Here is a 14,982-nt window from a genome sequence, read left to right as displayed (position 1 = left end):
AGCACTTGCAACCGCAGTATCTAGTGTTTGTGCTATCAACACAATGTTCCTCAGCTACCTAGGACTGGAGATGGAGTGGGCTCAGCATCTGACATGGATTCTGATGCACCCCAAAATTTCAATCTCTGGTCTAGGGGGTGGGACTGTGGATAGGACTTTGATCTTGTTTAGACTCTGGCCCAACTCCCAGGCTGGCTTGGCAGGTGCAGGAATTCCACAGCCCATGACAATGGGCCTTTCCAGTCGGTTCCTCAGACTTGGTCTTTTTCAGAGCTGGTATGGGAGGTGATTTAAGGACATGACCCCATCCATGCTCTGTCTCTAGTGACATGCTTTTTCTCACCTTTGGGATATGATTTCTGGGGAAACAGTGGTTGTGGTGACTTCTTAGTAAGTTCCAAAGTGGCTGTGTGTGTGTGTGGCCATATAGGTCCATAGTTCTTGCTGCATACATTAAACAGCATCTTGAAAGCTCTTTATTTGACTCTAATTGTAGAGCCACTAGAAATGAGAGAAATGGTAGAGGAAGTCCTTTGTGCCATAGTCCAGCTTTTCCCACTGGTACTGCATTCTGTAATCACACCACAGTATTAAAACTAGGGAACCAACACCACTGAATACTGTTATCTGTAGACTAGAATCAGGTTTCATAGTATCTGCATTTGCTTGGTGTGTGTGTGTGTGAGTGCATGCACACACACATACACACACACACACACGGATTGTGGGAAGAGCTGGGTAATTAGATGTCTGGAATACAGGAACTATGCATAAATGGGTGAGCCACCCTCCTCCAGGCAGAGCCCATGCTAACTCCTATCTGAGCGCCTTCCACAGGGAACCCCCAATTTGTCAAACAGAAGGGAGCAGGGCAGGGCTCAAACAGCCACAGTTTTGCTTTGCCTCTGACTTCACCAGGCTTCATGATTCCATTTCATGTTCCGAAAATGTATGTCTTTCTCATTGAAAAATGACCAAATTGCAAACGGGGTGTCTTAAAATGACGTTCTCAGGGTGCCTTGCAAATGGGGGTGGGGTGCCTTCTCTTCCTTCTGCTGTTCCTTGCCCTGTTTGCAAGGGCCAGGAATGGCACAGTGGGAATTTTCTACCCGCCTTCTTGAGAACATTACTTTTGGCGTGAGAACCAACCTAATCAAATCATTGCACACAGGAAAACCTTTCTTAGGAGTTAAAAAATCACTGAAAATGGAGGTGGGAGTCTTTGGCACTCTCAAACCAGCCCTGCACCTGCAACTATGATTTGTTTATCAAAATGAGCCCATTTTCCCTCTCTCCTTAAAAGAGAAGTCACCTGAGCCGAGTGTGGCAGGCTGTAAGACGTGCTCTGACTTTTGTTCTGGATGGGGCTGTGGGCTAACGGGGCTAGAGGGAAGCCTGGTTCTTAACAGAGCCCTTTTTACTTCCTTTGCTTCCTGGCAACAGCTAGCTGAGAGATCAGGAGAGCCCAGATGAGCTTCAGGGGCACCTGCAGGTCTGGACCCCTCTGTAAAATGCATCCCCATTGAGATAGGGCTTGGAAAATGCTCTCTGAGCCAAGCATCTCATATCCTATATGGTCCTGCCTCTGTGCCCCGATCCAGCTTCATCTTTTTTGTTGTTTATGAAAAGGCACAAACTCTCCCTGTGCCTAGATTTTCCAGGAGAATGGTTGAAGTCCTCTCTACCACCAGCTTAGCTTGTGTTCCAGGATAGGACTGAATATCTCAAGAAAGGCCCAGGCTGGACCACTGGTTTGACTTTTGGAGGACAACTGGCAAGTCTGCATCCATCCCTGCTGAACAAGCCCGACCCAGATCCAAAATCAACATCTTTCAGATACCTTGAACCAAGACTCTTACACATGCCCTTCTGCATACCTGTCCCTGTTGTGTTCTCGCCACGGAGCCATAGGCGGCTGGGCAAGCAACGCCTGTGGCTCCTCCACCTGATTGTTGTCTGTTTCCTTGGGGGAGGGGATGGGCCTTATCCCTTAAGTCCAATGTGTGTCTGACTCATTCCTGAACTCACTGAAAACACGGGGTGGGGTGGGGCTGGAGTTAACATTCAACCCGGGCCATCCTCAGAACCTCTTCCTTGTCACACCCTCAGGAAAGAGTCTGCCAGTGCTGTTGGCTACAGCTGAAACTGTCTATGCCATCTGTTCAATCTCTCCTTGCCACGTGGACTGCTGGCATCCTTGTCTAAGTCACCACCCTCCTGGACTTTGACCTCAGCCTCGTGGCTCTCCAGCGTCAGCCTTGCCTCCTCTCTCTCCTGGAAGGCTGTGCAGTGCAGCCTGGTCACCTCTGTCCCCCTTTGAACCTCCCTATTCTGCTACTTGGGAGTCAAACCATGCTGTCATGCAGCTCTTGCTGGCTCCACCTCCTGGCCACATGAGTCTGCTTGCTTCTACCTAAACAGGCCACATTCAGTCCCACTTGGGGACATTTGAGGACATGTGGGTAACTGTTGCCACCTAGAATGCTCATCTCCTAATCTCTGTTCAGGTTGCATCTTTACCTCCTTCATCCCAGCACTCAAATGCCTGCTTCTGTGACCATCTGGTCTGAGATAGTGACCTTGCCTGGCATTATCTTTTTGGTCTCCTCTGTAGGCAATAACTACTGGACACTGTAATTATTTTTTGTTATTGTTGTTGTTCAGAAAGTTCTTTCCTTTTTAAAAAAAATTAGATATTTTCTTTATTTACATTTCATTACATTACATTGTTATCCCCTTTCCTGGTTTCCCCTCTGAAACATCCCTATCCCATCTCTCCCCTCCCCCCAACCCACCTACTCCCACTTACCTGTCCTGGCATTCCCCTACACTGGGGCATCGAGCCTTCACAGGACTAAGGACCTCTCCTCCCATTAATGTCCAACAAGGTCATCCTCTAATACTTATGTGTCTGGAGCCACGGGGTCCCTCCATGTGTACTCTTTGGTTGGTGGTTTAGTCCCTGGGAGCTCTGGAGGTACTGGTTGGTTGATGTTATTCTTCCTATGGGGCTAAAGCTCCTTCATCTCCTTCAGTCCTTTCTCTAGTTCCTCCACTGGGGACCCTGTGCTCAGTCCAGTAGTTGGCTGAGAGCATCCACCTCTGTATTTTGAACACTGTAATTAAATACCTATATTTTCTGGTTTCCTGTAGAACATTATAATGCAAGCTCCTTGAGCCGTAGCTTCCCAAATGGCCTATCACACTGACTGAGGCTGCAGGGTCCCAGTTACTTCTCTTGCAAACACACATGGCTCAGCTCTGCCTTAGTGGGTTGAGTCTGACACTCCCACTTTTGGGTCTTCCTGATTTAGTTCCTCTGACCTAGGATGCTTATTGTCCTACACTGTCCCAACAAGTGTCACCAGCTCCATCAGCATGTGGCCTTCCCTCCTTCCATGTGTCCCTGCTGAAATCCTCCCTAAACTTTGACTGTTAGTCCAAATTGCTACCTCCCCTTGTCCCATCCACAAATGTATGTGTGTTCATGAGCGGTTTATTTCCACAATCAGAAATTGCCTATTGGACCTCTAGCTGGTGTACACAGTCTCTCTTGGGATGTGTATTGTGTTCAAAGATTGACTGAGCCTCTACCGACCAGTTTCTTCCCCAAATCTGGGAACTTACGGGTAGAAAGCTAGTCCCTCTCTTTAAGGTGGTTGTGTAGGAGACAAACACAGCTATGGCACAGTCACAGCCACTCTCTATTTCCAAGTCCTAGTCATGTGCCAGACATCGTGGGAAGAGCCTAGCTTCTCTACCCAACACTCTGCCTTCTAAACTTGCTGATGGGGAAGTAGACTTGGGGAAGTAGAATGATCTGTTTCAGGTCACACAACTACTAACCACAGAGCTGGTATTTAAGGCTGGATCATTTGCCTCCCAAACATCATATTTAACCATTGGGTTAGACAGGTGCCTAGGGCTGTAAAGCTAGCTATTAATTATTTATTTATTTCATGCCATTCACCTTAGACTTAAGCTGCTATGTGCTTATCAGGTGCTTCAGTGGGGTTTGTCACAGAGGAGGTGACATTTGGACAGAGACCTGATGGCTAAGCAAAGCTCTCATAGTCAGAAGAATGGAGATCAAGATATCAGAAAGGCAGAAAGGACAGAGGGAGTTATAGCGCTGAATGGGGGAAGGGGTTGCATGACACAGCCACATCCCTCTATGTGCAATTTGGCAGGCAGGCTGTGTGTTGCCTTCCTGCAGGAGGAAGTTAAGAGGGCTCTGAGACCCAGCCTGTACACATGAAGGGTCATGTCAACTGACTGCCAGCATCCACTATGAGATGAAGATGCAGACCAGTAGTGTGCTTGCTATGTGTCTGAAGCACTTACTTGCATTTGAAGGCAGAATGCCAGGCGTGGGTGAGGTTATTCAGGACCACACTGTGAAGATTTCCAAGCACCACATTAACAGTAGTGACCGTTCTGCCCTTGTGCCTCCGTTCACGACAGGTGTCTGATGAGAAACTCTTGGAGCATCATGGACGATATTTAAAATTACAGTTATTTATTAATTTGGGGTTGGGGAGGACACATGCACATGCCAAGTTGTGTGTGTGTATATAGAGGTCAGAGGAAAACCTGAAGGGGGATTGACTCCCTTCTTCACCATGTGGGTGCCAAGGTTCAATCTCTTGGCTGCAAGCACCTTGAGCCATCTTGCCACTTGAAAGTATGGTTTCTTATAACAACATTCTATTACAATAAAATAACTGAAATTTAAGTCAGAACTTGGGTCCAGGCTTAACGTATCATCCTTGTGGAAAAAAATAAAAATGACTCTCAAACAAACTGGACATGCATCAGGATTGTTCAGGCCAATGACGTGAGAATCCATTTCTAATTATAAGCTATATATTTGGACTTAAAAAAAAAACCCAGAGACTCAGTCCCCCTTTCCCCAGTTAATCACAGTAGTCTGAGGTTTCCAGTAATAACACTAATTAGTGGCTCGCATCTGCGTTGCCCTTTACAATGAACAAAACACTTTTTCCAGGCACATTGTCTCATTTAATCCTTGTAACAATCTCAAGGGAAAGACAGCATTATTCTCTTCCTCTTCTTAATGAAGGGGAAAACTGGAGGCTCAGGGAGATTATTTAACTGGAGTCCAGACCTCCATTCTTTTGGCTTTGCTATGCCGCCTCTCTGAGATATGCTAATACAGCCCTAACCCAGGTTCTAAATTAGAAGGAATCCTTTTTTTAAAGTTGACTTTTTATCGATGTGAATCATGTTTCCTTCACCCACTGGACTTTGTCTCTTTGAAGCGATTGGGTTGAGCTGAACAGCCTCAGAGGCCCGGGGTAGAGAGGCCAGTGGAATGCAGCTGGCTGCTTCTCTCTGCCTGCATAGAAATATCCAGAGCCTTTGTTCTTGTCTTCCTTAGCTGCAAAGGTAATACATGTACCTGGTAAAAAAATTCAAATCGTGTAAAAAAGGTTTAGCGGGAAGGAGAAGTTCCGCCCACCCCAGTCTTCTGGTCCTTTTCCCAGAAGCAAACTCGGTACAAGTGTTTCTTGTTTCTCCTTCCAGAATAATCCTCTGCACATAGAAGCCTTAAGTTTAGCTCCCTGTCTCCACAATCAAATGATAGCTCAGGAGCAACTCAGCCTCCTACTAATTAGCGATACAGCAGAGAGCTTTCTCCATCGGGCCATGCTGCTTGGCCTCATTCTTTCTGACAGATCCTTAGCAGTCCATTGCCTGATGGTCCATCACTTATTTAACCTGTCTTCTTGGATGAGAGGCAGGTCAAGTGTGTGTGGGATCTTATGTGTGTTTGTGCTCATGTATGTGGGTATGCACATACCAGTGTGTGCAAATGTGGAGGCCAGAGGTCAGAGGTAGGTTTCCATTACTCTCGTGAGCTTGTTGGTTTGCTAGATACACTGGCCTAGCAATATCCTGGCTTCCTTCTGTCTTCATCTGCCAGCACTGGGATTATGGTAAAGGATGCTAGGTCTAGCTTTTTTTTTTTTTTTTTTTTTTTTTTTGCATAAGGGTTGGGGATCTGAACTCATGCTTATATAGGGAGCAGTTTACACAATGAACACCCCTAGCCCCCATGAAGGGCTTCTCTTTCTTTTGCTTCTAACAATGGTCCTTCTCTGAACATCCTTAAGGGAATCTTTGTGTGTATGTGACTATGTTTGGAAGGATGAGTTCCAAGGACCGGAGCCTATACGCTTGGACTCCTGAGAGTGATGGGTATTCCACATACTTCCAAAGGAGCACTTCATCACCCAGACACTCTTTGAAGGCATTTATGACTTAAATCATCCCAACTAGAACATACTGATTTTATTTTCAGGCCTGGCTTTAAAGAACAGTGCACCCAATATCCCCTGCCTTTTAGGGACCTCTGGAAAGCATTTCTTCTCGGGACTGGAAAATTGTACTTTCCTTCTCCCTAGGTTCTGCTAGCCACAGAGATTCCTTTCAGGAAGATGCCTAATTTCTCCATGTGCATGAGGGGGATCATTCTCAGTGGTGTCTTTCTGATGTGGCCAAAGCTCATCCCGAGAACTTATCGCATGGATACACGCTCTTTCACAGAGTTAGGATCCCAGGCCTTTGGCTGGACTAGACAATGGACAGCAACATTCCTCTAGCCCCTGCCCACCCAAAGATAAGACTAAAGTATTCGACAGGGACTGAGAAAAAGGATGTCAGTAAGGCATGATGACCTAGGTTTACTCCCCAGAACCCATGTAAAATGCTGGGTAGTATGTGATACTGCACCTGTAACAGCACCAGGGAAGTGAGTGTGTATGTGTGTATGTGTGCACTCGAATACGGTGCATAGTCAGTCTAGTTGAATTGGTGAGCTCAAAAGGAAGGAAGGGAGGGAGGGAGGGAGGGAGGGAGGGAGAGAGAGAGAGAGAGAGACAGAGAGCGATCCAGAGCCAGATAGAGAGAGCAGAGCCAGGCATGATGCTGCACACCATTAATACCAGGCAGAGGCAGTCAGATCTCTGTGAGTTTAAGGCCAGTCTGGTCTACAGAGTGAGTTCTAAGACAGCCAGGGCTACACAGAGAAACCATCTCCAAAGCAAAACTAAGCACTAGAAAGGAATAAAGGAAGACTGCTGAAAACGATCTACACACACACACACACACACACACACACACACACACACACACACAAATATAACAACCAGGACGAGGCAGGGGTCCCGTCTACCTCACAGTGGGATGCTAGCCTTTGTGCTGAAGCTGGGTGATGCTGGATGACCCCTCCACTCATCCTAGCTAGGCGGAACCATGCTTTACACTGAAGTGAGGCAGAGAAGGTGGTAGGGCCTTGGGAACTCAAGGTAGCATTAATGAACTAACCAGTATCGATATGTTTTAGTGTTCCAGCAGCCAGTAGGCATGGCAGCTGTGTGCCAGCCACTGTTCTCTCAGAATGCTTGCGAGATGTAGTCTGGTTAGTAACATCCCCACTGGTGTGCTGTGGGGAGTTCCCGTTTGAGTCAGAGCTGGGCCTCTCATTAGCTACACAGTTTTTATCATTACATTGACATTTTTCTTCTCTGCAAATGAAAGGGTTTGCACCATTGAAGAGCCAGCACCTCTTGCTCCTCTAAAATTTGAAGAAACAAAACAAAAAATAGTTCAGAAGAGTTTTAAACATGCATTGCCTTTATAGCAGTGGTGTGTGTGTGTGTGTGTATGTATGTAGGTAGGTATGTATGTATGTGTGTAAATGTTGTTTCCTTATTCTTCAATCTCATCTCATACAAGAAGAATCAAAGAAATAGAATTGAAGGGAGGATTTGAAAGGATTATTTGTCTTAGGTGGCATGGTGCACATTCTAGAATTATAAAAAAGTGTTGGGAAAAAAGAGAAACAGAATTGAATTATAGCTTGGATATAGTTATATGTGTTCATTTATTTACCAATATGTATGGAACTCCTATCAAGCAGTGGTCACTGTTCCTGGCTCTGAGAATGGAAAAGAAGGAAGGGAGGAAGGAAGGAAGGAAGGAAGGGAGGGAGGAAGGAAGGGAGGGAGGGAGGGAGGGAGGGAGGGAGGGAGGAAGGAAGGAAGGAAGGAAGGAAGGAAGGAAGGAAGGAAGGAAGGAAGGAAGGAAGAAAGGAAGGAAGGAAGGAAGGAAGGTCCCTACTTTCATGAGCCATGAAGAGACCATTGGATATGTCACTAAATGTGTCTTGGGACCTAACTGACCTGTAAATGTTTTCATGGTAGATGAATCTGTTCCTTTTTAGTCTAGTCCTGTAATAGACTTCATTCATCAACAACAAACGATCCTTGAATTATGAGGGGTCAATTTAGATTTTTCAACCTCTCTCTCTCTGTCTGTCTCTCTCTGTCTCTCTCTTTCTCTCTCTCTCTTTCTCTGGTGTATGTACACATGTGTGTGTACATGGAGGCCAAAGAAGAGCACAGGGTAACCTCCTTTATTGCTTTCTGCCCTATTCCTTTGAGATCAGGTCTCTCCCTGAACCCAGAGTTTGAATTTGGGGGTCAGGCTGGTAGCCAAAAGCTTCAATGATGATCAATACCGGGATTTATAGGCATGCACAAGACCATGGCTGACATGTTGCATGGTTACTTCAATGTGATTCCAGGTCCTCCTGATGGACTCGAAAGGATTCTTAACCACTGAACCATCCTTGCAACCCTGGGATTTTTAAACTTTTGGCAGTGCAAACTCATACCTATACAACCGTTGTGTTTCCCACCTTTAGTACAGGGTTAGCGAATCATATGAGCCAACACTTCACTGTAAAATAAACTTTGTGTAAGATTATTTTGTTCAACTTTAGGCTATTGTGCACATTTAAGCACATTTAAGGTAGTTAGGCTAAGCAATAATGATCAGTAGATTAGGGTATTAAGTTCCTTTCTTTGTATTTAATTTTTGCCATTGAAATTGTTTGGGATATAATCCCATCATAAGTCAAGGAACATTTGTCTGACATTCTCAGCAGCCACTGTCAGCTAATGGACTAGCCTATGCGCTCTCCTGTCTCAGATGGATTCTAAACTGTCAGTCTTGCTAATTAGCTTTAATTATAAAGGGTGCATAAGATGATACAGAGGGAAAAACACATCAGAACTATTAAAGCTAGAGTTGATAAGAACATATCTGGGCCTTTGATTTTTGTCGGGCACCCAAACCCTGTACATTTGCAAAGTTATTTTAGCCATTTTGGTTGAGTCCTTGGCTGTGGGGCACTTGGATCCTAGGGTGAGCAAACCTTTCTCGAAGCTTCGTTTTCCTGGCGTTTTGCTTCCTTATATGGTTCCAGCTTCCTGGCACAAAGGTGGCTGTCTGGCCTTTTCTGCTTCTCTCAACACATAGAAGCCCGGCCAAGGTTGAGCTCAAATCAGTTATTTTTGATAAACTATCCATATCCCAAGGACCTCCTTGCAGTATTTCCATTGACAACCTCCACCTCCACACTCAAAACAGACCAGCAAGCTCTCTGTTCCCAAATGGAGCTGAAATTCATTTCATGATTTAGATGCTTTGAAGCAACTGGCTTGCTTAATCCTATTAAATATATATATACAAGGGCTGGAGATTCTAAAAACTGCTTTTGAGATTTTCAGATCATATCAACCTCAAGGTGCTTCTACACTTAGGACAGTTTCTTGTTTCTCTTTGGGAAATGAGCTGAGCTGATTAGTGTCCCAGGCTGAGAATGCCTGTGATATGTACTGATACTGTGTGTTTGATGACTCTTATAGAAACCTGGGTCTTCTCTCCAAGAGACCCAGGAAGAGTAGGCTGTTTCTATCATTGAATTATGGATGTTTAAATCTAAGAGAATTTTAGGAAAGAGAAAGGCATGGCTATTCCTAGGCCAAGTGAATATGGAGAATAGAAATGTATACTTAGCCTTCATTAAAGCAGCAGTTGTTAGATAAAGAACTGGAGAGCCTGCATTTTCCCTATACGATCTGTCAAGGACATGCCAGTGCTCTAGAGTCCCGTGTTAGTGAAAAAAAAAATGTGGAAGTGAAAGTGCTGATGTCCCACTTGATGATTTGTCATAAAGATGACTGATATGACCTTTGAAATGTGCTTATCACACTGCCTGGCACACACCAAATGTTAGTTACCATGTTGGCAAACCCTGCCTCTGTTTCCCCAGTCTATACCCTGGCCATAATAATGAGGATTCAACAAGGTAATAATGTATATGTGATATGTATAGCAATGACTGTGCCATCAGGAGTTCTGTCAAAGTGAGAACGTCTTTGTAACACAAGTCGAAAATGTTTTCCCTCGAGTTAAAGGGCTGTATGCAATGTGGTTAAGAACACACCAGCTGGAGATGGTAACGGGCGGCAGAATGGGCTTGCCTACCTTGTGCAAGGCCTGGGGCCCATCTTGAAAATGGGTGGATGGATAGATCGATGCCAGAATTTAAACCAAAAAAAAAAAAAAAAAATCTGTCCTTATAGCTTCTGAACTTTGTGAATGTAACCTTGGACTTCCCCTCCACAGAATGGGACTGATAACAAAACCTTTCTTTCTAAGATTGTGATGAGAACCAATAAGGACAGTCTTGCTGCTATGCCTAGCGTGGTGGTTCCCGGCTCAGATTCTGTGTTCTGCGAATGCTCGCTCGCTCGCTCGTTCATCATTTTAGGCTGTTGCTTTAACCATTTGGGGGGAACTGAGGGTGTGAGTTGGGAAGGGGTGCCTCTCTGGAGAGAACCAAAGATGACTTCTATGATGTTTGCAGATGCAGTTGCCCTCCTCAGCTTCCCCTATGCTTCCAGCGGAGAAAACACAGGCATCGTGAAGAAGCTCCAAAATTTCCAGAACAGAGAGCTAGAGGCCACTCGAAGCCAGCGCGTGGACTACCCCATGTAAGGGTGGGCAGGTCGGGGGCTGGTGGGGCGGGCCTGTTTGTATCTGACCACCTGGCAGGCTAGTGGCAGAATTCCTTCTGGGGTTCTGTGCACAAATGCTTAAAGAGAACCCTCCAGTTCCATTAACCAGGAAATGTTAATGTTAGGTGGAAATTATTTCTGCACTTAGGAATCTTCTACTTTCCTTCGTCTTTTTTGGGCTGGTCCCAGAGAGCACGCAGCAAGGTGTTGAAGCTTAGGTCTGCTGAGGCTTCAGGCACACTCATCCACAACCAGCATAGATTGTACTCATGGCCTTGGCCTGTTCGGTCCTGGAACACTGGACAAGTTTGCTAGAACCCTCGGGGCCTCTGCTCTCCTCCACTGACTTCAGCAGAATCCACATCTATTTTTCCTTCTGCTGAGCTGAAGATGCTGGAAATGGCGCCTAGCTCACCTCGGATCGGATGGATTTAGCTGAGTGATTTAATTCTTCCTGTGCTGCTGGCGGTAGAAAGATCTTGAGTCACTCGCCGAGCGTATGTTCTCGCTAAGCTTCCTTGTAATAACTTATCTTCATGAGCTTGCTCAGCTGGGTGGGTCAGGAGGGAAGTCTGTGACACCATCTGTTTGCATAATGTGACACTGACTTCAAGGCCAGCTTACGAAGCCCAGAATATTCTGAAAGAGTTCTTTGGCTGAATCCTCCAAAGAACTGAGGGCCACTGCCACCTTAACCCAGGCTTCAAATTAGCTACTGGGGTGAATGGAAAAAGCAGGATGTGTTTGTTTAATGTCGAGTCACATGTCATACACCAAACCCTCTGATTCCTTGCTCCTTGTCTCTGAACTACTGGTCTCTAGCACTGTATCTTGGCTAAAACTGTCCTAGCTGACTTGGATATTTTATCCTCGTTCCTTAAGTCACAGATGTACAGTTTTTCCCTTTTGTATGTGCATGTATGTGCATTTTGTTTGTGTGCAGGTAGATGCATGTGTGCATGCATTTGGAGGCCAGGAGTCAACCGTCAGCTGTCCAGGTTGAATTGTCCAACTTGTTTTTGAGGCAGGGTTTCTCACTTGGCTGGATCCTGCCAACTAGGCTAGCCAGTGTGCCTCCTGGGAGTCTCCTGTCTTCCCCTCACACCCCCAACTCCCCCAGAGCTGGGATTACAAGCAAGTACCACTACTCTTGGGTTGCTGAGTTATCAGGTCGTCATGTCTGTAAGGCAAGCACCATCTGAGCCATCTACTCTGCCATAGTGTCTTTTTTTTTTTCCTTCCCCCAACTGAAATAGCCCCATGCAGAAATGGAATAATTAAATGAACTGTATCCTATAGGTTGGCTAGAATTGGACTACTGAAGCACCTGGACATGAGAGAGAGGACAGCACATTTGTGTCCACGTGTCACGTGAGGGGCCATTTGCAGAGCATTACAGTTGGGGCTTTCATCCTTGAAAGAAACAAAATTGCTCAAAAAGCCCTAATTATGGTTTTTCTCCCCCTCTTCTAATCACAGATATTAGAATAGCTCCTTATCACATCACCTCTTATTAAAATCCATATTTTTATTCACTGTCTCGCTTTATCAGCCTCAATGAGGGATTCAGATTGCTGGCATGTGAGCATCTCAGCGAGTCCCCCCAGAACATTTCGGGAAAGGTAGAGCGTCAGCGGGTTTTGTACAAAAGAGCTTAACTCCTATCTCTGCAGTTACTATAACTACCTCTTTTGTCTCAAAATCTCAGGCTTTGCAAGCTGATCTCCCCTGATGAACACTAAGGCAAATCCACCCCTTCGTTAGAAAGAAAGCAATTTACTTGGTCATTGTTAACTGTAATTACCTGTTCTCGGATGATATCAATCTGCAGAATTTTCCTTCTGCCTCCCTCCTTTAGGGTCACCATTTCACTGTGGCTTTATTTACTCCATTATTGCGAGGCCAGCCTCTGTGGAATTCTGTACTTTGTTGATTCTAATGAGATGTACGGCACGCCTTCTGTGTTTCTTACGGAAGACGGTGAGTATCAACAGAGCCTGGGAATGATCTTGTAGTTTCCTTATTCTCTTTCCCCTGGCAGAAGCATCTGTGCGGGATAAGGAAGATATTGTCAGTGCCGTGGCGCTAGGAGGTTAAACTACGCTTTATTTTGCAAGCAGCATTGAGGATTGTATGTGTATTGTAATTATGCCACTTAGATGTGTAATCCAATAAAACAGGAGTGGGGAAAGAGAGGCTCGTTTCTTCCATTAACACACACACACACACACACAGAGTTGATTGTTTTGGGTAGACTCAGTCAAGTAATCTTACTAAAAATGATTCTGGAATTATGACAACTGTACAAAGTTGGAAAAAAAATAAATTGGAGAGATACGGATGAATTTGGGATTCAGGTTGTTAGACAAAGGTATCTTTGTTTTCATTTGGAAATAGAAATTGAACTAGAAACTGGGTGTTGTTTATGCAGACAAGACCATAGGGGATCAACAGTGAGCTTCAAATTAAGTAATTTTTTCTCCCCTTAAGGCCTCAGAATAAATACCATATTTACAAAGAAATGTATGTAAAAACACATTTTTGGATGTTGCTAATTTTGTTTTGTTTTGCTTTTCCCTTCCTTCCTTCCTTCCTTCCTTCCTTCCTTCCTTCCTTCCTTCCTTCCTTCCTCCCTCCCTCCCTCCCTCCTTCCCTCCCTCCTTCCCTCCCTCCTCTCTCTCTCTTTCTTTCTTTCTCTCTCTCTCTCTCTCTCTCTCTCTTTCTCTCTCTCTTTCTTTCTTTCTTTCTTTCTTTCTTTCTTTCCTTATCAAAGTCTCCCTGTGCAGGAAGAGGGGAACTCACTGTGTAAGGCAAACTGGCCTGGGACTGGAACTCTCGATCCTCCTGCCTCAGCCTCTGGTGCTTGGATTACAAATGTTCACCAAACTGCACCTGGCTTGGCTTGGCTTGGCTTCTGTTTAAAGGAAAAGGGGGAATGTGGTTTAGTCTCATAACTTCTTAGGAAGGTTATTGAGAAAGGATTGCCGCTTCGTACGCGTCAAGTGTTCCTCCCCAACTCCAGACTCCATGAACCTCTCTTTTTTCATTGCAGGCAGTTTGCACATTCAAATGCATCTCGTCAAAGGAGAAGACCTGGCTGTAAAAACCAAGTTCACCATCCCATTGAAGGAGTGGTGCCGACTGGATATCTCGTTCAATGGAGGCCAGGTATCTGCTTCTACTCTGCCTGGAGTCCTGGGGACATCTCTTTTGAGCTACAAAAAAACATTGTTGCAAAGGCAAAGAGCCACAAAACCTGGGAGGGGATTTGGCGAAGGATGCACCCTTTACAATTACACACTTGCTAAATCGAACTTTATAGATGGAAGTTTAAATCATAAGACTCTCATCCCATTTAATTAACTTTTAAAGTGCTTCTTTCCGCTCTGCGGTGAATGAGTAAATAATATAGCCAGCTCTGTAGCCACAATTATCTGAGTTATTCAGTCCTTCTCCCCTAAGGACATAGGCTTCTTACACTTAAGTGTCAAAATCACATCGGCCATGTTTACATGGCCTTATTAGATCTACAACTTTTTTTTTAAGGGAATTTATTGGCTAGTTCCGCTTAGAAATGATTTGACTGCTTTTGGCAGTTGAAACAATTGCTTACGCTTGGCACTAAACACACTCGTAATAACCAACGCGTATAAGTGATGATTGTGTGGGGAGGGAGGGTCTTTATCTATTCTGTACATAAAACATTGCTCATAACTCTCTCAAACCCCACTAACAGAGGTTTTTATGGATTGTGGGAAATCTGTTGTTGTAACTGAAGACGATTCCATTTCTCCATTGATGCGATGCCTGCATGCTAGCTTTTTCTGGTTACTTTATTTTCTCATCAGCTTTTCTTATTGATTTGTGATTTTCCTGGAACAAAACTGGAGGCGGCGTTTTGTTTGTCTCGTGCATTAGATAACGCGTGGTCCTCCCTTGTGCTTGATGTCCCCATGTTCTGAAGCAAGGGAAAAAAAAATTAATCAGGTCAGCTCTTGCCACCTCCCTGAGAGGACTGTGTGAGATGCTAGCTGGGGATTTTTGTATGTTACTTTTTCCTTAGAAAATCTTCAGTAACATAGCTGAGGTC

At 45.0% G+C, this 14,982-nt stretch overlaps 1 protein-coding gene across 2 annotated transcripts in view; it reads left to right on the top strand.

Annotated features, from left to right (window-relative positions):
* Window positions 1-14,982, top strand: part of Sel1l3 (sel-1 suppressor of lin-12-like 3 (C. elegans)) — a 106,370-nt gene that overhangs the window by 14,629 nt on the left and 76,759 nt on the right. For both annotated transcript variants that reach the window (NM_172710.3, XM_011240730.1), the window contains 3 exons: window positions 10,742-10,868; window positions 12,751-12,872; window positions 13,945-14,060. In NM_172710.3, the coding sequence (NP_766298.2) occupies window positions 10,742-10,868; window positions 12,751-12,872; window positions 13,945-14,060 (365 nt within the window). The remainder of the gene's footprint in view (window positions 1-10,741; window positions 10,869-12,750; window positions 12,873-13,944; window positions 14,061-14,982) is intronic.

This window comes from Mus musculus, chromosome 5, assembly GCF_000001635.26.
Source record: "Mus musculus strain C57BL/6J chromosome 5, GRCm38.p6 C57BL/6J".
In the NCBI taxonomy this organism is placed as follows: domain Eukaryota; kingdom Metazoa; phylum Chordata; class Mammalia; order Rodentia; family Muridae; genus Mus; species Mus musculus.
Note: the sequence above shows the minus strand (reverse complement) of the source record. Positions and strands in the feature narration are given on the sequence as shown.